This window comes from Rhodotorula toruloides (assembly GCF_000320785.1).
Source record: "Rhodotorula toruloides NP11 unplaced genomic scaffold Scaffold38, whole genome shotgun sequence".
NCBI lineage: Eukaryota > Fungi > Basidiomycota > Microbotryomycetes > Sporidiobolales > Sporidiobolaceae > Rhodotorula > Rhodotorula toruloides.
Window position 1 is genome coordinate 125475 of NW_015622998.1, and position 24232 is coordinate 149706.

At 63.3% G+C, this 24232-nt stretch overlaps 9 protein-coding genes across 9 annotated transcripts in view; 5 read left to right on the forward strand and 4 right to left on the reverse strand.

Moving 5' to 3' along the window:
- Positions 1 to 144: 144 nt before the first annotated feature.
- On the reverse strand, positions 145 to 2737 carry RHTO_05923 (DNA polymerase alpha subunit B; the record flags this gene model as incomplete). Its single annotated transcript, XM_016419584.1, has 10 exons — positions 145 to 363; positions 464 to 608; positions 708 to 916; positions 1014 to 1241; positions 1341 to 1544; positions 1641 to 1892; positions 1955 to 2043; positions 2105 to 2337; positions 2399 to 2572; positions 2691 to 2737. 10 exons carry the CDS (start codon positions 2735 to 2737, stop codon positions 145 to 147), a joined length of 1800 nt encoding a protein of 599 aa, XP_016269645.1.
- A 431-nt stretch (positions 2738 to 3168) lies between these two features.
- Positions 3169 to 5807, reverse strand: RHTO_05924 (AMP-activated protein kinase beta subunit; the record flags this gene model as incomplete). Its single annotated transcript, XM_016419585.1, has 4 exons — positions 3169 to 3198; positions 3262 to 3273; positions 3351 to 4110; positions 4201 to 5807. The coding sequence occupies 4 exons, from the start codon at positions 5805 to 5807 to the stop codon at positions 3169 to 3171; spliced, it is 2409 nt and encodes an 802-aa protein (XP_016269646.1).
- Positions 5808 to 6505: 698 nt separating this feature from the next.
- On the forward strand, positions 6506 to 7681 carry RHTO_05925 (uncharacterized protein; the record flags this gene model as incomplete). Its single annotated transcript, XM_016419586.1, has 4 exons — positions 6506 to 6714; positions 6966 to 7073; positions 7134 to 7253; positions 7384 to 7681. 4 exons carry the CDS (start codon positions 6506 to 6508, stop codon positions 7679 to 7681), a joined length of 735 nt encoding a protein of 244 aa, XP_016269647.1.
- Positions 7682 to 8003: 322 nt separating this feature from the next.
- Positions 8004 to 8888, reverse strand: RHTO_05926 (myosin regulatory light chain 9; the record flags this gene model as incomplete). The annotated part of the gene is made up of 4 exons (XM_016419587.1): positions 8004 to 8135; positions 8210 to 8466; positions 8539 to 8605; positions 8730 to 8888. The coding sequence occupies 4 exons, from the start codon at positions 8886 to 8888 to the stop codon at positions 8004 to 8006; spliced, it is 615 nt and encodes a 204-aa protein (XP_016269648.1).
- Positions 8889 to 9309: 421 nt separating this feature from the next.
- On the forward strand, positions 9310 to 10177 carry RHTO_05927 (uncharacterized protein; the record flags this gene model as incomplete). The annotated part of the gene is made up of 3 exons (XM_016419588.1): positions 9310 to 9807; positions 9870 to 9902; positions 9965 to 10177. 3 exons carry the CDS (start codon positions 9310 to 9312, stop codon positions 10175 to 10177), a joined length of 744 nt encoding a protein of 247 aa, XP_016269649.1.
- Positions 10178 to 10887: 710 nt separating this feature from the next.
- RHTO_05928 (uncharacterized protein) lies at positions 10888 to 11473 on the forward strand (the record flags this gene model as incomplete). Its single annotated transcript, XM_016419589.1, has 3 exons — positions 10888 to 11079; positions 11144 to 11176; positions 11237 to 11473. 3 exons carry the CDS (start codon positions 10888 to 10890, stop codon positions 11471 to 11473), a joined length of 462 nt encoding a protein of 153 aa, XP_016269650.1.
- Positions 11474 to 13284: 1811 nt separating this feature from the next.
- On the forward strand, positions 13285 to 16867 carry RHTO_05929 (glycoside hydrolase family 65 protein; the record flags this gene model as incomplete). The annotated part of the gene is made up of 12 exons (XM_016419590.1): positions 13285 to 13574; positions 13639 to 13663; positions 13723 to 14031; positions 14097 to 14600; positions 14666 to 14749; positions 14813 to 15236; positions 15297 to 15597; positions 15661 to 15843; positions 15906 to 16139; positions 16197 to 16374; positions 16436 to 16532; positions 16593 to 16867. 12 exons carry the CDS (start codon positions 13285 to 13287, stop codon positions 16865 to 16867), a joined length of 2904 nt encoding a protein of 967 aa, XP_016269651.1.
- A 224-nt stretch (positions 16868 to 17091) lies between these two features.
- Positions 17092 to 19867, reverse strand: RHTO_05930 (LIM binding protein; the record flags this gene model as incomplete). The annotated part of the gene is made up of 6 exons (XM_016419591.1): positions 17092 to 17501; positions 17557 to 17626; positions 17681 to 18471; positions 18529 to 18640; positions 18699 to 18789; positions 18846 to 19867. 6 exons carry the CDS (start codon positions 19865 to 19867, stop codon positions 17092 to 17094), a joined length of 2496 nt encoding a protein of 831 aa, XP_016269652.1.
- Positions 19868 to 20815: 948 nt separating this feature from the next.
- The window catches only part of RHTO_05931 (uncharacterized protein), a gene marked incomplete at both ends in the record, with an annotated part of 3524 nt that continues 107 nt past the window's right edge, over positions 20816 to 24232 (forward strand). The window contains 7 exons of the mRNA XM_016419592.1: positions 20816 to 22018; positions 22419 to 22515; positions 22586 to 22717; positions 22805 to 23175; positions 23243 to 23363; positions 23423 to 24012; positions 24079 to 24232. The exon at positions 24079 to 24232 is cut by the window's right edge and continues 107 nt beyond it. Coding sequence (XP_016269653.1) covers positions 20816 to 22018; positions 22419 to 22515; positions 22586 to 22717; positions 22805 to 23175; positions 23243 to 23363; positions 23423 to 24012; positions 24079 to 24232 — 2668 coding nt within the window. The remainder of the gene's footprint in view (positions 22019 to 22418; positions 22516 to 22585; positions 22718 to 22804; positions 23176 to 23242; positions 23364 to 23422; positions 24013 to 24078) is intronic.

Here is a 24232-nt window from a genome sequence, read left to right on the forward strand (position 1 = left end):
ATTTTCTCCGGGGCTTCTCGTCTCTTTCTGCCGGTGTACTGTTCCGCATCAACTCTGCATCGCGCTCGCCTTTTCCCGGACTTGGGCTGAGGAACAAGGCGTGCGAATACAACAGTGAGAATGGGATACAACCCTCCATGCCTCTCAGACCTTGATGATGTCGACCCTGCACCGTTCCCACACGCGATGCTCGACAGGCTCGTCCGGCTCACCTCCGACGTCGACCATCCCGCTGTGCGCGAGCTCGTTGAGGTTCTCCTGGTCCATCGGGTGGATCGTGAGACGCGCAAAGGTACCGGCCGACGCGGGCGCAGAGGATTTGGTCAGGAAGGACGGGTTGAGGAAGATGGTCGAGTCGACGATCTGTGTTTGAAGCGCTGTGTCAGCTCCCACATCACGCAGGGACATCTCGCAAGCCGCGTGAGGGGGACTAGGCGAGAGTTGAGCGAGACCGCTAACTCACCCTTGTGAAATGCTTCTGGATCGACGGGGCGATGACGATGTCGGGACCCGAGCTGCCCATCTTGACGAGGTCGTAGTGCGTGATGTCGAGATTGAGCGCATCGAGCATTTTGGAGGGCGGAGGGGAGGGGAAGACGGGGTAGAAGCTGCGGATGCGACGAAATGTAGTGAGCGGCGCCTTCCCCATGCAGCGTTTCCGTCACGCTGTAGAGCAACACAAGTGCGAGCGAGCGGGCGCGACTCACCTCCGCTGCCTGAGCAGATGCCTGCAAACCCTCGCCATCACATCCTTCGCCTGCGGGTCCTCCTGCGCTCCCTCCGACACCGGCTCGGCGTCGGGACACTTGCGGAAGAATTCTTGCGACTTGAGCGACCAGAGGACGTCCACGGAGGTGATGCCGAAGACGACTTCGTTGATGCTGAACATGGTTGGGTTGGGGAGGAGCCGGACGCCCTGCGGGAAGCGGTCGCAACGTCAGTATTCGTCGACAACGCTCAGTCGAACAAGCTGCCAACAGCATGTCGACAGAACTTGCGGACAGCGGACGCACCTTGGGCAAACCCAGCTCCGGATCCTTCGGCAGCGGCGCCTGCGGGAACGCAACATGCGTGCTCGTCAAGTCCCTCCCATTTGGGATGAGGATGACCGCAGTGCGAGGTGTCGCGGCGAGGAGGTTGGCGAGCTTGGCGGAGATGCGGGAACGGAAGAGCTGAGAGGGGAACTCGTCGACTTCGCCGAGCTTGATGAGCGGGTGGTCGGCATCGATGAACGGGCCGGTCTGCAAGGTAGAAGAGTGTGAGGGGGCTAGCACGTCACTCGGAGAAACACCTGCGCTTGAAGCCAACGCTGGCGACTCGGCGCTCAAGCCAAAACTCACCAAGATCAACACATCCGGCTTCTCCTCCTTCGCCAACTCGAGCAACGCTTGCAGTGGCTCGTACTCGAGGTCGCTGTCGACCGTGTATGGACCGGCAGCGACAAGGACGGACATGGGATTGCCGCCGAGCTGTTTCGAGTCGGAGCCGTACTGGTGCGTGAGGAGCTCGGTAGGAGGGGTGTAGGTCGCGTCGATGGGCGGCATCTGTGGAAGAGGCAGGATGTGAATTCAAAGCAGCCTTGCAGCCAGATGAACCGAGTTTCGAGCAGACAATTGGCAAGCTCGTCCTCCGAGACTCACCATCAAGACATCCTTGACCGCGAACAACTTTCCACCTCCGTTCTGCCCCTTGAGCGCAACCATACACCCGGGGAACATGCCCATCCCTCCTCCTCCAGCCGGCGCACCACGAACCTTCATGTCCGGCTCGAACTTGAGCAAGACTCGCGAGCCGGACCCGAGCATGCGAGAAGACTCGAGCCAAGTCGAAGTTTCGGTCATCTTTGCGGTGTCGGTCTCGGGACAGAGACGGCCGACGACGAGGATGTCGTCCTGTGTGGAACGTAGGGAGGTTAGGAAGGTCGAGAGGAAGAGCGAGATTGGACGAGGCGCACCTGCGACTGGATGCCAGGGTCGCCGAACTCTTCGATCCCGTAGTACTCCTTGAAGACCTGCGCCGCTTCATCGATCAGGTTGTCGAGCACTGCGGGCGCCCGAACCGTCAATCAAGCAAAGCGCGCGCGAGCGAGAGAAATGCAACTCACCCTCACTCCGCTCCATCGCCCTCTCGTACGCAATCCTGTAATCATAGTCCGCCGGGTTTGTGCTAGCCGTCAACTTGACCCTCGGCTTGTTCGACCCGTCTCCGGCGATTTGCGACGAAGTTGGGAGGGTGAGGTGGGCGTTGAGCGATTCCTGGACGGTGAGCTTGTTCGAGCGGGTTGAGAAGGGGATCACGGGGGCGGAGGGAGTGGCGGGCGGAGCGGGAGAGGGGAAGCTGTGAGCACCCAAGGGCGTGAGTACAGCTCAAAAGCGAGGGAAAGAAGGTGGATGCGCACCCAGCTGGACTCGACCCGTTCAGCCTGCTCGGACCGGGGTGAGGGCGATGCTGTGGCGTCGTCTGACCGTGACTGGGCGACGAAGAGAGGTGCGACGGGCGAGGGACAGAGGCGCCAGAGGTCGATGAGGATGGGCGCGGTCGTTTCGGGGTCGAGGTCGCGCCGATGCTGAGTCTGCGGGCGTGTACGGGTTCTGTCAGCGTTCTTGGACAATCACCATGAGTCCCACCGCTCTGCGTGCGGCGAGCGAGCGGGACAGATGCGGTCCAGTCGCGACGAGATGAGGACGGACAGGTTATCGACCGAGAAGCCGTTCGCCTGTCTCGCGTGCGTGTTCATGGTAGCAGGCAGTCCTCGAGCAGTCCACGCAAGCCAGCGAGTGCGCGAGAGCGAGTTGGACGAGGGCAAGCTGGACGCGACTCGCTGCTCGACGCGAAGTCGCGCTCGACAGGGAGAAACTCGCAAAAAGAGAGAGAAAGTGAGGCAGAATGAGTGCAGCTGTGACAGGGAAAAACGCAGAGGGACTACTGGAGGACTACCGGAGAAGGACAGCGAAACAACGGGCGAGCAAAGCGGAAGCGAGTCTATCGAGGGACAGTGGGGTACAGGGCGGCGAGGAAGCGAGGGAGGGAGGGTGAGTAGGAGCGAAATGAATAAGGTAAAGCGTCTCCTGTCGGGGTAGGGCGAAAAGGCGGGAGGGGAAGCGAGGTAGGTACAGGTCGGCGAAGGGGCGGATATGGGTATCGCAGGTCGCAGGTGCGGCGGGTATTCTACCGTGACGATAGCGCTTTGTAGTAGACCTGCGACGAGCGGAGATTAGTGGGAAAAGGAGCGGGGAAAATGGCGGAGCAAGGAGGACGCACGATAGTGACGAACTGCGGTGGTCGAGGAAGCCGCGAACCACGACAGGTCAGCACTCGCAGGCGAATTCGGCGCAAAGCGGACGACGCACCTTCCGCTTGTACCTCGTCGTGACACCGACGCTCAAGTAGCCACCCTTGATCGGACTCGCCGCAAGGTGGTTGATAACCGAGTGATCCGGCTTCGGCAAGATCGAGTTGTCGTCTCCACTTCCCTGCGTGACATACGCCGCATGGTTGAGCGGGCCCTTCTCGAGTTGCGCCGGCAGCGAGGGAGGCTGGACGCCTGCGGATGGCGGAGGCGGGGGATACTGCGGCTGGGGCGTGTCGTGCGTTGGGTTCGGGTACCGCGCGTACCACTCCGCTTCAATCGCGTCTCGCTCCGCCTCCCATTCGCCCCACTGGATCAGCTCGGACGGGATCTCCTGCGTCCACTGCGTGTCGTCCTCGTCCGCGTCGTACGCCTGTCCTGCGCCTGGCACGGCTGCATCGTCGTCTTCTGCGCCTGCGAAGGGCCAGAAGAGCGGGTTGAACCCGCCGAGCGCGCGGGCGACCGTGTTGGGCGTCGACGAAGGCGGGATCGAGGCGGCGGCTGCAGCGACCTGGGCGGCAGCTTGGGCATTCGGGACGGCGAGCGGTTGCGAGGTCGTCGCGGGGGTCGTTGGAGGTGGAGACCACACCGTCGCGGGGATCTTCGAGTTGACTGGATTCACCTGGAGGTAGTTGATCAGGTTGCCGTCGGCGTCGGTCGCGACCGGCAGGTGCTTCGACGCCTTCCACTCGTTGTCGACAATAAACTTGAGCCGGTGCGGGCCGGGCGGAAGCGAGATGAGCGCCGAGAAGTCAGAGGCGCTGTGCGGAGTGGAAAGGGAACGAACAGTCAGCAACCGTGCCGGGCCCAGCAGCGAAATCGCCAACGAGAGGAGCGTTTCCACAACGCACTCTGTCTTCCTGAGCTCAATCTTGGTCTTCCACCCGTTGGCGAAAGTCCCCGTAACATACACCTCCTTGGGCCCCTTCGCGCCCCTCCCTTCCCTCCCCTTCTCCTGCCCATCCTCATCCTTCCACTTGATCAACGTCGGCACGCCTCTTTCTCCCGCTCCGAGGTCCACAGCCGCAGCGAGGAGGTTCTGCGCGATTGTCTGCGAGGGGACGGACAGGAGCGGGATGGGGATTGCGGCGACGGGGGCGTTGAAGACTGCTGGAGGGAGCAGGACGGCGGGGCTGGGTACGGCACCCGTGGGTGTCGTGCCGCGCGAGGTGGCGGGCGAGGCGATGACGGATGTGCCGGAGGGGATCGACTCGGACGCGATGGGGAGTGCGTCGTCCGGTACTGGTGGGGCTTGGACCGTGTCGGAGGGAGCGGCAGAGGGAGGGGTGGGAGAGGAAGTCGTAGGGGGAAGCTGGGCGGCGGAAGGGTGAGGAGGCGACGAGATCTTGGGTTCTTCGCCCGGAGGTGTCGGGGCCATGATGGACGACACGGCGCCCGCGAAGGACGTTTGAGGCGTCGTCACCCTCCTGACGCCCTCTCCTCCTCCTGCTGTCCGACTAGGCGTCGACGACCCTGCGCTCCCCGACCCGCCGTCGACGGACGAAGAGCTCGGCTGCAACTCCCTCCGTTCCTGCATCGGAGTCTGTGTTTCCTCCGCCCGCTCCGCCTCCTTCCCATGCCCTTCCACACTCTCAGCAGGCGTCTGCGCCCCATCCCCAAACGGCGAATCATCCGGCACCTCCTCCCTCGTGGGCGAATTCAACACCGGCATCCGATCCGTACTCATAATCACGTCGCTCGTCAACCTTGCGCTCGTCCCAAACCCAGGGTGCATCGTGTCGTCCGGATCCATCATCAACGCGTTGGCGCCGATTGCGCCCATCCCGGCGTTCGTGAGGGATCCGTCGCGCCCGACTCCGGCGGCGCCTGCGGGCGTGCGGGGCAGGGAGGAGGACCCGGTGCCGGGGATACCGATCGCGACGGGCTTGACGGTTGCGCCGGACGAGCCGGACGCGGGAGAGCCAGGCGAGGCATCGAGCAAGGCTGCCGCTGCCGGCGGGGAGGAGAGCAAGACCGAGGGATCGTCCGTCCTTCTCGGTCCGTAGACGACGTGTTCGGCTTTCCCCTGTAGTGCGCCACGGAGAGAGCCACCTACTCCCTCGTTGAGAATCTCCGGGTCGAGGTCGCCTTCATCGACGACGGGGACACGGTCAGAGTGTTTCCGTCGCACGCCTGAGCCTGACCCCGTGCGCGGGTGTCGAACAGGCGGAGGGGGTTGCGAGAGAGTCGAGGGAGAAGGCTGGGGGTGGTGCGAGATGGAAGACGAGCGCGAAGGTTGGCCCGACGACCCGCCCGACACGTCCGGCAACTCGATATGTTTCTTCCGCTTGCTCGGTGTCCGCGACGTCCCGTGGAAGCGCTCCTCGCCGCCACCTGGGAGGGGGATGTTGCGCGACCGAGGCGAGTTGCGCGACGAGCGAGACCCGCCTCTGTCGAGGCCTGAGCCGGGCGCGCCGCCGACCGAGGGCGTCGAGGGCGTCGAGGCGTTGTTGCCCATGTTGCGCGGCGGGGTGTCGAGCCTGTGAGCGAGGGCGTCAATGAGAGAGGACGTCAGCATCCCTTCCCTTCCCTTCGGTGTTCGAGCGCGGAGGAGTGCAAGCGAAGCCCTCGCAGTCCGCCTTATCGCTCGCAGCGCAGTCCCAATCCATCCTACATGTGTTCTCGCCTCTGTGAGCCCGCCCAAGCCCCGCGAGCGGTCTCACGATGCACGACTCGGGATGTTGGAGGGTGGGGAGTGACGGAGTGTGGTGGACACCTTCTCGAGAGCGGGAAGCGAGCAGGCGAGGGTGATCGTGCGTACCTGTGAGAGTGTCAACCTGATCCCGCTTGTCTACTGCCTGTCTAGCGAGGGAGCGAGGTGGATGCGAGCGGGTCGTCGGCGGTCGTGCTGGCGGTGTCGAGGCGCAGCGGGACTTGGACGGGGTGAGGGGTTTGCAGGGTCGCTCAGTGCAGTCCAGCGAGTCCCAAGCGCAGCCGAGCGAGTCCCAGCACGAGTCGTGAGCGCGAGAGTGAGCGATGCAGCGATGGGCTCTGTGAGGGATGGACCAACTTCGACGGGGATTAATCGGGTGGTCCTGGGTAGTGTCGTACTACACTCTTACTAGGCCATCCATGCTGCCCAACGCTTTTATCGCGGCGTGAGGCGACCCCTTGGTCCTCGTCCTGCTCCTCTCGAACCCTTGCAACACGCTCACCATGCTCCAGCCACTCGTGCTGCTCCTGCTGGCACTCCCAGCACTGCTACACGCCCAGCTACTTCTCCCACACCTCTCGCCAACAGCTGCGCCGTCGCCAGACGCCCAACCAAGACCGTCCGTCAACTTCCTCGTCCCGCGACAGCAGCAGGCCAGCACGAGCGCCAGTGGGAGTGAGAGCAGCTCGGTTAGCATTCCCAATACTGCACCGTGAGTTGCGTTCCTTCGATTAGGAGGTTTTTCGAGGGGGGAGCTTGCTTGCGACGGACTGCAGGTCGGTTGCGAGTGGGTTGGATGGCGTCGAGCGGATGTACAGGCGCGATCGTGCTCGGAACGTTTCTCACCAGGCTTCAAGATGTCACCCGAGCCGCGGCGGACCGCTCACTTGCCCTTGAACCGCCACGCTGACCCTCCCTCGTCCTCGAATCCCCCTTCGCCCATCCATGATCCCGTTCCTCCAGCGCCGGCGGCCTCACCTTCCTCACACCCGCCGCCACAGCCGGCGCATCGTACTACAAGATCGCCCCCTCGAACCCCATCACCTTCGGCTGGAACTACACTTCGCTTTAGTGCGTCGCCCTCGCCCTTCCCTCACCTTCTCCTGCTTGACTGATAGGTGTTGAGCGCAGTGTCACCCCGACGAGCTTGACGTTCGAGGCGCGATGCTCGGCGAATGGGTTTACGTACCCTGTTGGACCGACGCAGGGCATTCCGGGCAGCCAGACGTCGCTCATTTGGGACCCTTACGCGTGAGTCGGCGTTTTCCGCACCTCAGAGGTCCTTGAAGTACCTTCTTCGCGACCGGAAGAATCGCGCTGGGTCGAGAGGTACGCAGTCGTCGACGCACTCGACTGATCCCCGCCCGCTCCACTCCCGTAGCTACGCACAATCGCCCAACGCCGTCCCCTTCGCCCAAGCAACCTACACCCTCCGAGTCTACGACTCGCGCGGACCAGACGCAACCGCCGAACCGGGCCTCTTCAACGGCGCCAACTCGATCCTCACGTTCGCCATGTACTTTCCCGCGCAGTACACGAGCTTGGCGGACGGGTGGACGTGTCAGGGTTGTTCGGCTGCGGTTAGGAGGTTGACGAGTGTTGAGAGCGGGGTTTGGGTCGCGCTGCCTGTTACGCTTGGGTTGGTGTTGATTGGAGGGGCGGGGGTGCTGGGACGATGAGCGGGCGGCGGCGGCTTCCTCTCTCTTCTGGCGTTATTGACGGACATTTCGTGACTCCCTGACGACCCTGCATCGCTTTCACGTGTCCTTCCTGCGTTTCTTCCGTCACAGACACTTTCACATCCTGCATTTCCTCATCTTGTCTCCGCTAGCTCTCGCTGTCACCCTGTCATCCGATACGCAATAGACCGTCACCATCAGCTAGCTCGAGAGAGTCACGCATCGCCAGGCAAGTTCGCCAAGGAGAACAGCAGATACAAAGATTCGCAAGAACAAGTCACCTTCCCCCGCTCAAAGTGTCTGTTCGCGCACTTGGCCGCCTCTACAGCCCCTGCCCAACGCCAGCGCCCTCGTTCTCGTCGACGTCTGTCACACGCAGGGTCGAGCACCAGAGGCGGTAGTTGAAGAGGTCGGTCTTGGGATCGTAGAAGGGCGCGTGGAGGAGGCGGTCGATCTGCGCGCCGCACGATCAGTCCTCCACTCTTCTGGCGGAGAAGGAAACGGCGGGAAGAGCGGAAACCGGCGCACCTCCTTCTCACTCATCCTGTCCCCCGACCCTCCCAACCACTCCCTCACCTCCTTCCCTCTCACGAACCCCTCATTCGACTCGTCAAAGCACGCGAACGCCTCGAGCATCTCTTGTTCGGGCGAGAGGGGGGAGAGGTGCGAGGCCAGGAGGGTCACGAAGGTGGTGAAGTTTATTGGGAGGGGAGTGGAAGAGGGAGGGGCGGAGAGGGGCTGGGCGTGCAGGAGGGAGTGGATGAGTTGGGGAGAAGGTTGTTGGCCTTTCAAACGGGAAAGGACCGGTTCAGAGGCGAGTTCAGAGAGTGCAGGCGGAGCGAAGAGAGCGAACGCACCGAGTGAAGCGAGCAGTCCGCGCAGGTCCGCCTCAGAGATGACGCCGTCGTTGTCCTGGTCGATCAGCTGCACACACCAGCGCGCCCAACAGCCGCGACGGGTCAGCAACCCCTCATCAGCTCCTCGTCGTCCAACCTCCCTTCCTCTCCCCGTCCACCGCTCGACCGCTACGAGGAAGACCGGGACGCACGCTGAATGCCTCACGGAAGACCTGCACTTGCTTCGCATCGAACAGCTGGTACGCCCCGCTGCTTTCGCGCGGGTGCGAGCGACGCGCCTTGCCTGAGGAGGGACGACCGAGGCCGAGGCTGGCGCTCGTGGGACTGAGGGATGAGGCGGCGGTGGTCATGGCGGTTGTGGAAGGCTCGCTAGGCGGTCGGCAGGCCAGACGAGCGGGAGCGAGCGAGGTGGGGAGGCGTGAGCGGGCGACGAGGAGGAGATGCGAGGGTGGACGGCGTGGGCTGAGTCGACACGACTGCTGGGCGACTCTGAGCTCCTTAGAGCCCTGTCCGCACTGTTTTCGAGCTAGGGCACGCTCTGCCTTGCTGCGTGCCGCTTGTCCTCCTCACTCACCGCACCTTTTTCGCCCCCCGAGCTCTACCTCCTCTCGCCCTCCGCATCGTCATCGCCTGCATCTCCTGTACGCCCACGCCAACGTTCCGTGAAAAGGCCGGCGGACGGTCCGCTCAGCTTTGCTGCCCACTCGGCGCTCGTCTCCACTCTCGCTGCTTCTCCTTCCAGCGCTTGGTCTCTCACTTGCTCCAGCGACCATGAGCAGCGCTCGCGTCCGCCTGCCCGACGACGCCTTCTACCGCCAGTCGCGCCTCGCCGCACCTCCTCTCACGGGCGACTGGCCGGTCGAAGAAGTCCGCCAATTCGTACCGACCATTACGGACGAACACGTCGCCAGGGACATCCTCCAACGCTTTTACAACGATCTCAAGCCGCTCTGCAACGAAGTCCTCGCCGCACTCAGCTCGACTCGACTCGGCCACGGAGAAATCGAGGGCTTCGCAGGGACGGATGCTCAGTGGTTCAGGCAGATTCTTGACGGCCTCGTGTCGGTGTTCGAGTACGTGCTCGAGGAGGGCGACGAGGAGGACAGGATCGTCCATGTCGAGGCGCTCAGGTCGAAATTGAGGGCGGATGTCGAGAAGCACCCGTACGATTGGCGCACCAACGCTCGCACGGTCGCGGAGTTCATCATCGCGACCCTGCGGGAGGTCAGAGTGCAGGCTCTGTCGCAGCACATCAACCGGGAACTCCTGGTTCGTTCCCTCTTTCTTCCGTCCGCTCGTTTCCTTTCCCTTGACGCTGCTCTCGCCCGCAGTGGCACCGACTCGCGTCGCTCAAATTCATCGACGTCTGTCTGCACTTGCTTCGACTCAGCAACGCAATCACTGACTCTACGTTATCGCTTGGCAGGGAGACATGCTCGGTTGGCGGCTGTACTGCCAGGATCCGACCGGACCCGCATGGCGCAGGAAGATGGAGCGGCTAAATACGGATGAGCAAGCTTTCGTTAACGAGCACCGTCACCGGGTCGAGCGCGGGCGCCATAGGGGTGCGGATGGCGAGTTTGCGCTGGCGAAGCGGGAGTTTGTTCCGGTTGGAAGGAGGGAGGCTGCGAGGTGGTGAACGCTCCAAAGGGGGAAGGCGCAGCTGTGCGGTGGGGAGACATGAGTGCGATGGAGTTCGACCGAGGAGGCGTAGCTGGGAAGGTCGCGTGCGGTGGACGTTCTTTACCCCCACAGGCGCTGTTTGGCGCTCTCGTCAGACCTCGACTTGTGCTTCTTTGTACACTGCCTGCGTCGAGCTGCGGCAGAGATTCGACACCTTGAACCCTTTCTTCCTCTCTACGCCTGCGACCAGCCCGCCGACCCTCCTGATCAAGACGCATGCGCTATTTATACACGAGTGCAGAGACCGAGGTTTGCGGAGCGCTCACGCGGATCATCCGCGGAAGGCGTCGACAAGCCTTGTTCTCGCTTGATTCTCTTTCGTCGCTTCTCCCCTTCAGCTTCCTCCAGCGTGTCGCATTAGGCATGTCGTCTCGGCTTGTCAGCGACCCACAATACAAAGCTCTCCTGCGCCAGTCCCGCCTTGCCGAACCGCCGCTCGCATGTTTCTCTCACGTGTCGCCCAACGAGCTGAAAACGGAGCTCGCTTCGTTTGCGCCGCCAATAACCCCGCCGCGCCAGGCGCTCCTCCTCAACAGCGTGACAGCGACGGTCTCGTCTCTTTGCGAGAAATTGGACGACAGGCTCTCCCGCCCGCAACTCATGAATCTCGAGGACTCGACCTGGTTACGCAGGATGTGTTCCCGCTTGGCAGGTCGATTCGGGGAGATGAGCGAGGGAAATGAGCGGCTGAAGGAGACGTATGCACGGGCGATCGACGCAGGGCTTCGAGCGGACGTTGAGGACAAGATTCGAGGCAAGTCGGCGCACGTTCGTACAGTCGGCGGATTCATCATCCAGACACTTCAAGAGCTGCTTGACCTGCTTGAGCAAGACAAACAAGTGCCGCAACACTTCCTCGTGCGCGCTCAAACTCGAGCGTGTCTTCGTCATCTGCCATACGTCGCTGACCACGTTGCGGCAGTGGCAGGACGTTGTCTCACTCGAATACATCGACGTGTGTACAATCATCTTCCTGCTCATTGCGCCAGCAATGCCATTGACACGGCGAAACCAGCTCGACATGATTGCCTGGGTCTCGTACTGCGACGACCCAGCTGGCAAGACCTGGCGACGCATCCTCGAGAGCCGCAAGCCTGCCATTGATGTTTCCGACCGTCGCGTCGCCCGCCATTGCCGAATCCACCTTGAGCGTTCGCCAAAGCAAGAGTTTCAGGTCGAAGCCCGTTCGCAGAACCCGAGCTTGTCGGACGACTACGACAGGCTGCTCAGCAGGTATCCGTGGCCACAGTAGATAGTCTACAATGCGGAGTCATCCTCTTCGATGGAGCTACAAGCGCGTGGAAGATTTCGTTGACGGATCTACACAAGGGCGGCATGCTATCTCGCCGAAACGTCAGATTGTCAGCTTTCGCCTTTGTCGTCCGGTACAGCATCGAAGAGCGATGCACCTTGCCGACGATGACTTGCACGATGTCCTGAAGCGAGACGCATCGCAGTCTCAGCGAATTGGGAAGGCCGTCCGAGAAATTGAGCGGGAGAAGTCAGATTGTTCGCCGCAGTTTGCGCTCGATGTACTGCGTACGGATACAGGAATTGAGTATGAGCCTTCCCAGAGCAAGCGCGAGTCGAAGGAGGCCGAAACAAGGACACACGAGGTGAAGAAGCGCGATGTGCTCCTGGCCGCTGCACAACGACGCTGTCAGCTCGTTCCACTCCCCACTCTTGCCGTCACCAGCATTGCGGCGCGATCGAAATCACGATCAGGGCCTCTGTGAGTCAGGCGAAGCGCCCATGTGCCCTCTCTTGCTCTCGTTCTGCTCTGCCGCTGAAGAACTGGATCGTGCGCAAGCGCGACCTCTAGCTCACTCAACTCAGTTAGTTTCGGAGCACTTAAGCTTCATCTGCGCCACTTTAGCCCTCGCGCAAGGCTTGACATGCGTTGAGAGGTCGGTGGGAGGCGAGGGCGAAAAGGAGGAGAAGGGGGGAGGAGCGGGCGGCGATAGCAGGACGGAGGGGGCGGAAGGGAGAGAAGGCGGGCATAGAGGGCGTATGGGAGAGGCAGAGAACCGAAAACACTGCGCTGAACGGGCGTAAAGGAAGGAAGACCCCGCAGCTCTGCGAGGACGTTGGCGGCAAAGCAATCTCTGCGGGAGGAGCTACAGCAGCACCTTGAGCGGGACATGCCAGCATGCCAGGCAGCTCAGTAGGTCGCGCCACTGAAGCCGAAATGCTGCAGGACGAGTTGCCGCTAGAGAAGAGTCGACGCAAGGTGAAGAGGCAAAGAGGTCGAATCGTCGCAGGCGGGAGCAGGCTCAGCGAATTCGGCGTTCGGCGGTCAACAGTACATGCGAAGACCCGATAGATCAGCTCATAGCATGTCTAGCCGTTTCAGCCCGCCAGAAGAACAAGTCGCGGCAAAGGGAGTCCCCTCGCCCTCCCCCCAGCAACCCTGTCGATCCCTGCAGAACACCGTCGAGCAGCGGCGGAACTGACATCCGCCCTGCTCACCGCCAGCAGCCGCGTGGTGTCCGCGAGCGCGAGCTTTGCTCCTGCGCCTCCACCTTCACCCCCCGACGGCTTCTTCCCGCCGCTCCGGCTGGCTGGAATCGATCTCGAGGCGGAACGGGCAGGTCCGCCTGCGCAGCACCACGAACGGCCAGCAGGCGTAGAGCAGAGCAGTGCGTGCGTGGTCGAGGGTCGGCTTCACCTCGCCGCCGTCTCGCGGTGACAGCGCGCTGGAGGAGCAGGGCTTGGCGGGACCCCTGCGAGCGCGAGACTCGGATGTCTCTGCGCTGTTCTAGCCTGACGCCTTTGCTTTTCCAATCCGGCTAGCGCGTCGCAAGGTGGTGACGACACTTTTCGCCTCGACATGCTCTCGCTCGGTCGCCTGTTCCTGTCCGCCGAAGCACAGCAGTTCAAGCAGGTGGGGGATCGGACGGCTGGATTGGAGCTCCCCGTTTTCTCGACGAGTCCCCGCTCCTCTCTCTTCTTCGCCGCCTCGTCGACTCCCGCCCCCTTGCTCCGCTTCGCTCGGTCTCTGGCTTCGTTCGTGTCTGCGGCTTCCATACCATATCGCCCCCGACTAGCTAGACTCTGCCAGCCATGCCGGCTTCCCGCAGGTCGCGGCTTCTCTTCGCCGCCGCCGTTTCCATCCCTCTCGCCTCGGCCGCACAGATCGACTACAAGCTTTCGACGACGGAGCTCAATCGCACGTCGTGGGAACGCCAGCCGTATGTCGCGAACGGCTACATCGGCCAGAGGATCCCCGCCGAGGGATTCGGGTACCGCGAAGTCGTTCCGAACAATGCGTCTGCACACGACGGGACGCAGGGATGGCCGCTCTTCACGCCGAGGCAGACGGCTGCCATCGTCGCAGGTTTCTACGACCAGCAGTGCGTGCGATCCCCCGCTTCGAAACGGCAGAACTCGAATTGACTTTCCCTTCTCATTCTCCAGAAACGAGACTGCCGGCACCAACTTTGTGCGCTCGAGCGTCTCCGGCGTCTCGGGACCTCGTTCTGACTCTCCGCACACCCGCAGGACCAGAAGGGCGGCGAGCAGCCGATCTCGACCCTTCCGACCTTCGACTCGCTCTACCTGACCATCAACAACCAGACCCACTCGACCCTCACGCCCGACTCGCAGATCGCCAACTGGTCGCAGTCGATGTCGATCGACGACGGTATCGTCCAGACCATGCTCGACTGGACGCCCGACGGCATGAACAAGAGCGTCTCGCTCGAGTACACCGTCCTCGCGCACCGCGTCTGGCCCAACGTCGCCGCGGTCCGCTTGAGTGTACAAGGCCTCACGCAGGACATGCAGGTCGCTTTCACCGACGTCCTTGACGTGCGTACCGAGCTTTCCTCGCTCGAGAAGGTCGCACGCTGACTTCCCTCTCTCTCTCGCCGCAGGGCGTCGGCGCCTGGCGTACCGACCCCGTCTCGGCAGGACCCGTCCCGAACTACACGCAGATCATCCACTCGGCCGTCCGCCCGTACGGCATTTCGAACGTCACGGCGTACGAAGTCTCGCTCATGGACGCCTGGCCTCACTCGGCGGGCTGGACGAACGACACCGGCGCGAACTGCATCACTCAGCAGGGCGTCTTGACCACCAACGCCTCGACCGCATCGCAGTGCTACCGCGCGACTCGGGTCCCGCAGAACGGCCGCCTCGACGCGGTCAAGTACGTCGGCATCGCCTCGTCCGACTCGTACCCCGGGTCGGAGCTCGCGACGGCGCTGCAGGCCGCCAAGCACGCCAACGCGACGGGATGGGATGCCATGGTCAACCAGCACCAGCAGGCGTGGAAGCAGGTCTGGAACGATGCGGACATCGTCATTAACGGCGACTCGGAGGAGTTCCGCGAGATCCAGCTCGCGACTCGTGCCAGTCTCTTCCACATCCTGACGAACGTGCGTGGGCGAGGCAGTCGCTTCTCTGCCTTCGAACGGTCGCGCTCACCGTTTGCCTCGCGCAGCTTCGCAACGGCTCCGAGCCGACTGGCCGCGGCGACACCTCGATGGGTCCCGCAGGCTTGACGTCCGACTCGTACGCCGGCCAGGCAAGTCGAGTTTTCTCCAAACGCTGGGTTCGAGCAGCCGCTGACGACGCTTCTTTCCTGCAGGTCTTTTGGGACTCCATCACTTGGGTCGCCCCGTCGCTCTTCACGCTCCAACCCGACTACGGAGAGAACATCATCGACTACTACCACCGCCAGCTCGGCGCAGCCGAAGTGAACGCACGCGAGTTCAACCTCAGCGGCGCCTTGTTCCCGTGGACCAACGCTCGCTTCGGCAACTGCACCGGTGTCGGACCTTGCTATGACTACGAGTACCACCTCAACCCCGACATCGCTCTCGCCGCGTGGCAGTACTTTGCGGCGACGGGCAACAAGACTTGGTTGCAGGAGAAGGGATACCCGCTCATTCGGGGCGCGGCCGACATGATCGCGACGTTCGTCAAGTACAACGAGACGACTGGACAGTACTACACGACCAACATGACCTCGCCGGACGAGTACTCGAACCACAAGAACAACTCGGCGATGAGTGCGTTCATTTCGAGCGGACTTTTCGCAAGTTGAGCTGATCACTTCCGCCTCTGTACAGCCAACGGAGCCTTCGCCGTCACCCTTCAGCACGCACAAGAAGTCGGCAGCATGCTCGGTTACGACTCGCCATCGAACTGGACCGCCATCCGCAAGAACATCACGATGCTCCAGGCGCCGAGCGGCATCCTCCTCGAGTTCGACGGCTTCAACGGCACCACGGCCGTCAAGCAGGCCGACGTCGTCTTGCTCGAGTACCCGTACGAGTACCCTCGCAGCCCTTCGGCGGCCCTCCAGGACCTCGACTTCTACTCAATCGCGACCTCGCCTAACGGTCCCGGAATGACTTACTCGATCTTCTCGTGCGTCCCGATCTCGCTTCTTACTCTAAGCGCGCCTTGCTGACGCTTACCGCTCGCTCGCAGAATCATCGCCGCCGAACTCTCGCCCGTTGGATGCGCCTCGTGGTCGTACTTCCTCCAGTCGTCGCAGCCGTATGCTCGCGCGCCTTACTACCAGTTCTCGGAGCAGACCAGCGACGTCTACGCCGAGAACGGCGGCACGAACCCCGCCTACACGTTCTTGACCGGACATGGCGGATACCTCCAGTGCGTTACCTCCGCAGCCTCCTCACGCTTCACTCTCGCTAACTACTTTGGGCGCTCGCCAGGACGCTCACGCACGGTTTCACCGGCTACCGCTTCCGCACCGACCGCCTCTACTTCGACCCGATCCTCCCGCCGCAGTTCTCGCAGGGCTACACCCTCAAGGGCTTCAAGTGGCAGGGCGGCGTCTACGAGATCCAGGTCGCACAGGACAACACGAAGATCACCTGGAAGAGCGGCGGAAGCAGCCAGAACGTCACCGTAGAGATCGCCAAGGGCAACTCGAAGGCCGGCAACCAGTGCGTCCCCTCGAGCCTCTCTTTGAGCGCGCGAAGCTGACATCCGCTCTACCTCAGCACCCTGACTCCTGGCCAGTCGCTCACTGTCCCGACTCGCGCTACCTCGGGCGCGCTCGTCGACGGCAACATCGCTCAGTGCCAGACCGTCCTCACGAACGACACCCGCTTCGGGCTCGAGAACAACACCATCGTCCCCGGCGAGTATGCGCTCTCCGCTATCGACGGCGCTAACGCGGTGAGTCGTCATTCCCCGACTGAACGGCATGAACGGCCGCTGACTTTTTGCCTCTTCGCAGACGACTTGGCAACCGCTCACGGCCAACAAGACGTCGATGACGATTGACCTTACCAGCGTCAAGACGATCAAGGGCTTCCACATGAACTGGGGACCTGGTGCGTCTCGCCTTTTGCCGCCTTTCTGCTTCATCCGCTCACACGCTTTCTCATGCGCAGAGCCTCCAACGACCTTCTCGATCTCGATCGCCAACTCGTCGTCCGACGTCGCAGCTGCCATGTCCTCGCCTATCGCGTCGGGCAACGTCAGCATTTCGGCGCCGTTCAACGCTCAGTCTGCGAACCAGGTCGCCATCCAGATCGGCAACCTCACGGACGCCTCGCTCCCTCAGCCCGTCTTCGCTCGCTACGTCAGCCTGACCGTCGAGGGCAACCAGTCGCCCGGCGCCAAGTACGGCCCGACTGTCGCCGAGTTCGCCGTTCTCGGCGCGTGAGCTGCACGGACAGACACTACCTCTTCTCCCTCATGCAGGAGCAAAAGCCTCTTCCTGCATCGCGTCTTGTATCGACTGGTGAAATTGCACAAAGGAATCGTGTTCAAGCAGCGCGCCTGATGCGCTCGCGAGAGAGGGTCGTTAAGGCAAGTCTTGCAACACTTTCTAGTCCGACCGATGTACAGAGGCTTTGAGACCCAAGAACCGTAACTCTCACCGCTCGCCTACCGACCTCGACCTCGCCCTCGCCCACCGCCCGCTCCGCGCTGCACCTTTTGCGGACTACCCGGATCGCCCTCCATCCGCTCACCCATCCCGCCCGACTCCCCTCCTCGGCCAGCGTCGAGTTTCCGCTTCGCCGCCGCTGGACTCGGCATCTCGGTCCTGCCGTGCGCGGCCGAGCTCGGTGGTCGTTGCGGTGCGGGCGGAAGCGGTTGGGGAGGTCCGCCGGGGGAAGCCGTGACGGAGGAGTAGAAGCTGTTCGTCGAGGGGTTCTGCGACGAGGCAGCGATGGGAGGAGGACCGGATGCTGCCGGTGTCGTGGGCGGGAGAGACGGTTGCGGGCCACGGCGGAACGAGCCGGCGTCTTGAGGCAGTCCGGGACGCGAGCGGTCGGCGTACCGGGCGAGCGATTCTGGGTGGGCAAGCCGTGAGCAGGTTTAGGGAGACTGGCCAGCGATGAGACTCACGCATAGGACCCGTTCCGCTCTCGAGCGAAAAGGCGATGAGGTCTTGCAGCTGCGCGACCGACTCGGCGATCTGGAGAGCCTGGCGTCAGCAGTCCGCAACAGCCCACACACAAGCGCGGCGCACCTCGAGGCAGCGCATGCCCATCTCTGTCACGCCAAAGACGCCGACCGAGCTGAGCGGGACCTCGACGAGCGTCGACCGCTTCCCGCCCTTGCCGGCGTCTCCCTGCCCGGCCGAGTCCATCGAACCCTTCCGTTCGCCCTCGTCCTTCTTGCTCGCTACCGCGCCCCGCTCGTCCGGCAAGATGTCGTCCGAGTCGGCTTCCACCTTGGCGCTCGCGCTTCTCCGTCTCGTCGTCATTCCCTTAACCTGCCCTTTCTTCCCCTTCCCGCTCGATCCCCGACGCTCCTCGTGCTCTTTCTCCTCCTCCTGCTTCGCGGCCTTCTTCCCGCCCGCCTCGCCCGACCCGCTCGCGTTCGCCCTGGTCACCTCTCCCAACGCCTGCTCAACCTTCTCCATCGCCTGCCGACTCACAAACTCCTCGTACCCGCGCGCATCAAACTCCAAGCTCTCGATGCGCAAACCTGCAGCGCCGTTCCCGAGGTCCTTGAACATGATGTGCATCGTGAGCGTGCCGTGGAGCTCGACGCGCGTGCCGGAACCGAAGAGCGAAGTCCATTGGGCATGTTCGGAGCGGAGGAGGTAGCCGATGTGGATGGGGAAGGAGGGAGGGGTCGGAGGTGGAGGGTCGGGACAGCCCGAGGAGGGTGAAGGGGGCGAGGGTGGTCGAGGAGCGGTTGGGTCGGGAGTCGTGAGGCGGAACTCGCGGACGAATGTGGGGACGAAGGCGGAAGAGACGACGCCCTGGAGGTGGTTGAGGTGTTGGAATCGAGGGAAAGCCGAGCAGGGGATCTCTGCGGGCGCCGAAGGATGAGCGGCAGCCTTCCGAGCGTGGAAAGATGCGGACTCACCGAAGACCTTGCTCATCGGACCTGCCGGGTCGAACAAGCCAATCTTGACGACGCCCGTGTCGGTAAAGTTGTCGGCAACGGCCGCTCTCAGCGCCTCGAGCGGGTTCTCGCTCTGCGCGGCGGAAGAGCGTCAGCTCGAGGAAGGGAAAGGAGCGGCATGCGGTGCGCACTTCGAAGGCGACTTGTAAGGAATCGTTCAGCGTCGCGAGTCGAGCAAGTGCCGGACCTGCCGGGACAGCCGTCGCCGTAATCGGGCCAGTTCTGTCGGGACAACCTCGTCAGTCCACGCAGAGCGAAAACGGGCGAGAGCGACGCACCCATTGAGAGCGAGATGAGCCGCGAGAAGCGTATTCGGCGGCGGTGCAAGCGAAGGACGCATCATCGGTGGTCTGCCATGCGGCAGAACGCCATTCGGCATGCTCGGATGCCGCTGCGGCTGACCAGGCGGTGGAGGCTGGGGGAGCTGTTGCGGTTGAGGAGAGGATGGAGGGTGGTAGGGAGACGGGCCGGCGCCGCCAGGAGCGGCGGGAGTAGGACGCATCCCAGCGGCCGAGGGAATCAGTCGAGGAGGTGCGCCCGACTGGCCTTGCTGGTACTGCTGCTGCTGGGGTGGCGGAGGAAGAGGGAGTTGCTGGGACTGCTGATGAGGTGGAGGACCGCCTTGAGCGTATTGCGAGGCGGCGAGACCTGGCGGATGAGGGAGCGGGTGAAGGTTGGGAGACGAGGGAGTAGACGTCGGCGGATGAGGCGAGGGTGCGTAGTGATGTTGCTGCGAGCCTGGGGGAGGAAGAGGGCGGTGCATAGGATTGCCGGGCTGCTGAGGCGTGTGCTGCGGAAGGTAGTGGTTCGGCGGAGGTTGCGGGAGGTACGCCTGCTGCTGTTGCTGTTGCTGCTGCGCGAGCCAGGCGCCATGCTGAGGATGCTGCGGGTGCGAAGGACCGATAACCTGGCCTGCCTGGGGAGGCATACCGCCAGCGACCCGCATGTTGGGAGGAGGAACAGGCAGCATCGTTCCTGGAGGGCCGCCTGCGCCGTTCATCCCCTGTCGCCCGTGCATCATCCCTCCCTGTGGCTGCTGTGGCTGCTGGACCATGCGCTGTCCCTGCTGAGGCTGCCCAGGCATCATTCCTCCCTGCGGCGGTTGTCCAGGCTGCTGCCCGCCCTGCCTCAGCACCGCCTGCCTCTGCTGCGGCGTCATGCCATTCTGCAGGATCTGCTGCTGTTGCTGGTGGTACGCGTAGCCCTGCTGGTGCGGGTTGGCGTGGTGCACGCTGGGTGAGGCCTGGGGAGGTGGGGCGTTGGCGAGCTGCGGGTGCTGCTGGGCGTGGTGCGGTAGCATGGTCTAGTAGAACAATCCGAGCACTCGCATGTCCCCCTCGAGCCAGTCCAACCTGTAGCAGAGCGCGCAAAGCGAGGTCGTCGTCCAGGACAACTCCTCTCCCTCGTCCCGCTCACCGACAACTCGCCAACAAGCTCGCACGGCCTGGCCAGCACGCTCGACAGGCTCAGACGACCGCGCAGATTCGCCAGACCAGCGCAAACACGCCTGCGCGCGCGTTGAGAGCGAGCTTGATCCCGCGAGAGAGCCGTGTCCCATCTCCACCGTCGTTCCGGCCACTGTGGACCCTTGGAGACGTGCGTGCACCTGTCGTAGCGTTGTTGGCCGCATAGGAGCCTGCTGCTTGCCCCTACGCCCTGCCCGAGCGAGTCGACACCGTCCGCGCAGGCGTCACCACCCTCATCAAACTCGCTCTCGAGCGCTCGGACAAGGCTGCACGGAATCGCAGCAGACTGGTGCGCACTGCTTTGCTGCACTGCCACGCGAACGAACCGTTCCGAGCTGACGACGCCGCCGTTCTCGCAGGTCCCCGCTCAAACTCTGGCACAGCAGCCCCCTGTCCCTTCACCTTTCCCTTCTCTCTCCCAGGTAAGCCTATGCGCACGAGTGTGGACTGGAAAGCGAGCGCACGGTTGCAATCAGATTCCTGTACCGAGCGCGCATGAAACGCCGCATTGAAGGGTCACCGTCTGAAGGACTCCGTTCGCACCGCAACGAATCTCGCTCCTCGAAGAACAGCCGTTCTGACGACGTTCGCACGCTTTCCCGTCCCACAGACACGCACATCGACGTCTGCCGTCGAGCGCGAGACGCCTTTCCGGACCCGCTCTCGGTTCTCCCCTCGACACGACTTGACGACCTCTTCACGCCTTCTTTCCGTCCATCCCGCCTCGAGACGTCGTCGGACTCGCCTTTTCGGCGTTCATTCGTCGTTCTCTTCCCACCGACATGCCTCCCTCGCACCCTCCAGCCCACTCGTCATTCGACGCTCCCTACGCCCCGACCGAGGCGAGCGCGTTCGAGGAGGCCATGATGGATTTCACTCCGTCGTTCGGCGACTACCCATCGATGTCGAGCGCCTTTGACGGCACCTCGTACCGCCCGTCTTCCGCCGATGGTTTGTACCCTCCCGTCTCGGCTTTCTCCCTCCCTTCCGCCTCCGCGACCGCCAGGACCCCTTCTCCCCTCGCGACCTACACGGGCGCCGTTGCACCATTCTCGCAGCTGCCATTCAGCAGCTCGATCATGCCCTTCGGCTCGTCCGCGTCGTACGGCACGGCGCAGCCTGGGTCGTCCGCCGCCGGCTCGTCGCTTGCGATGCAGGCTGCGATTCACCAGCAGCAGCGTTCGGCTTTCCTCAACCCGCGCAGCGTCGAACTCTCGGCGCAGCAGGCGCCGGTCACGATCACCCCGACTGCGCTGACGGCCAGCCAGCGACTTGCGTCGGCGTCGGCGTCGTCTTCTGCCTCGTCGACCCCGCCGCCTGCGCCTCCGCCTCGCAAGACCGCTTCGTCGTCTTCATCGGCAGCGGCTACGTCTTCTGCGGCGACGAAGAAAGCCCGCGCCGCCTCCCCCGCCGTCTCTGTTTCCGCCTCGTCGAGCGCAGCGAAGAAGGCGCGAGACCCGTCGCGCGCGACCGCCTCACCCGCACCGTCGTCAACTCGATCCGCCGCCTCGCCCGACGCCGACCCCGTCGCACTCTGGCTTCAAGCGCTGCCCGGCATTCGCTCGCACCTGACCCAGCGGCGGCTCACCTCTTCCCCTCTCTCGTCCGCGCAGAAACTCGTCGGCCTCCTCTCCGAGTTCTCGCACACGGACAGGTCCAGTTCCGCTTCGAGGTGGGGAGACGCGAGCGATGTCCCGCCCGAGGGACGCGCCGAAGTCTTGACTGCCTTGATCCGGTATGCGAAAGACGAGTTCTGGAAGGCTTGGGTCGAAGTCGGAAAGGTCGATGCTGCGAACGCCAAGGGCAAGGGGAAGGAGAAGGACGGCGGGAGCCAGGCGATCGTCTCGGATGGACTCGAGCTGCTGCAGGTCTGGCTTGACGGCGCGAGTAAGGCGTTCGTCAAGGACAAGGATGGCGCGAAGGAGAAGGAGAGGGACAGGAAGAGGAAGGAGCTCGAGCAGGCATCGTTGGCGCTGGTCCTCCAGGTGCGTTCGCCGTCTGCTCCGCTTCTCGCTGTCCGATGTGGGTTGCGCCGCCCCGCTGCTCGACAAAGGAGCGATGTCGCGCTCGAAGAAGCTCGCGCGCGAATGGGGAGGGACTGGCTGGCCGTCCAAGACGATATCGCAACTTGGCGAGACGATTGGAACGAAGCGCAAGTCGCGCCCGCAACGCCGTGTACATACGTCGCGCGCCTCTTTCCTTTTTTCCTCTTCTCCTACGAGAGATGTCGAAAGCGCCGAGCTCGTCGCCACCGCCTTGCGCGCCCGACAGCTCCTCCCCCCTTCCCCTTCTCCTCGTCTCGGTCGCAATCACAACTCTCCAGGCGAAACCACGAACCCGCACGCTGACGATGCCCGCTCGTCACGCCGTCAACATCGATAACAGGTCCTCGCTAAGCTCCCCGTCACGATCAAACACTTGATGGCGTACTCGTCGATCCCTCGTCGTGCGAAGCGGGTCAGCGACAAGGCTTCCGATGGAGGTGCGTTCTTCTCCTGCCTTTCCCCTCAATAGATTTTACTGACGACGCTGGCGTGCTTCGCTTGACGCAGCAGCCGTCAAGGCCGCCGCGAGCCACCTCGTCCACAAGTGGACTAAACTGCAAGAGTCGGCCAACTCGTCGTCGAACGGCGCAAATGGATCGTCTTCTGCTGCACCGAAGCGCAAGTCGGAGACGAACGAGAGTGAGTGGCGCGCCCCTTCGCTCAAGGATTGCAAACGAACGAACTTTTCGGCGGATCGGACGGAATTGACATCGTTCTTTCGAGCAGATCCCGCAAAGAAGGTCAAGACTACGACGAGTACTGCATCAGCCGCGTCGACCGTGAAGAAGCCCGCGCCTGCGCCGACGCCTGTCGCCAAAGCGCTTCCGTCGTTCAAGAAGGCCGCGCCGAAACCGGACGATCCCCTCGCCCGCGCGCTCGCCAATCTCAAGGCAGCTAAGACGTCTTCTGCTGGTACCGCATCGTCTGGTGCGCAAGCGACGCTCGCCAAGCTTGTCGGGAACGCCAAGGGCAAGAAGGAGGAGGGTGGAGCCGCCTCGACAGCGGGCGGCGAGCCCAAGAAGGAGAAGAAGTCGGTGCGGTGGAAACCTGACGAGGAGCTGTGCATGTACAAGGAGATCGAGGCGAGGGAAGCGGCAGTGCGTCTTTGCTTAGCCTTCGTCGTTTCCGCGGCATTCGTGACTGACGCATTCGTCCGCATCACAGACTGAAGCGGTCGGCGGCGACTTCCACGGGATGATGGAGCAGCAGGAGGGAATGACGCTGCACATGCACTACGAGACGATCGACGAGATGGAGGAGGAGCTCGACTGGTATGAGCCTCGAGGTGCGCTCCTTCCCGCTCTGCTCGCTCATCGCTTTCTCGCTGACCGTGACCCCGTACAGAATTGGTTCTCCCCGACGATGAAGCGTTCGCTGGCTTGTTCGACCCGAAGCGTACGCCTGAGGTCGAGGTTCAGGAGGCGCGCGAGGCGTCGCTCATGGCCGTCGACGACACGACCACGCCTCCCGACAGTCCAGGCGAGGCGCCCGAGGAGACAACCACGCCCGACGAGGAGATCCGCAAAATCCAGCTCCACGAGGATCTCTCGCGCGACGACACCGTCCTCCTCACAATCAAGGGCGCGCAAGAGGCGCCTCGCGCTCTCGCTTCCGACGAGCAGATCTCGGCTCTCCTCGGTCAACTCACGGCGAACGGCCTCGCGCAGCAACTCGAGAGCGTCCAGGGCGTTCTCTCGGCTCAGGCGAACCCCCACCAGCCGCCTTTCGGAGCGGGCGCGCCGCAGCCGTCGACGCAGCAGATTGACGAGAACACGCTCGCGATGCTCCGGACATACCCGCCTGAGCAGGTCGTCAACCTCGTCCGAGACAACCCGCTTTTGCAAGGAATCGACTTGCACGCCCTCGGCATCCTCGTTCCTTCGCCCGGCTATGGGGCGCCGCCGCACGTCCAAGGCTACGCGCCCGTATCCCACGTGAGTTGCCAACCCTAACCGTCGCCGACTAGTCGCTGACCCTGACCATTCGCCCTGCCGGCGCAGACCTACGACGGCTACGTCCCGCCCGCCTCCTACCACGTCCCTCCTCCCATCGGCGGCGCAGACCCCTACAGCGGCTACCGACCTCCCGGCGGCCTTCCCGACTTTGTCCCGAACCCGCACGCGCGCGGAAGTGGCGGCGGCCAGAAGGGGGGGC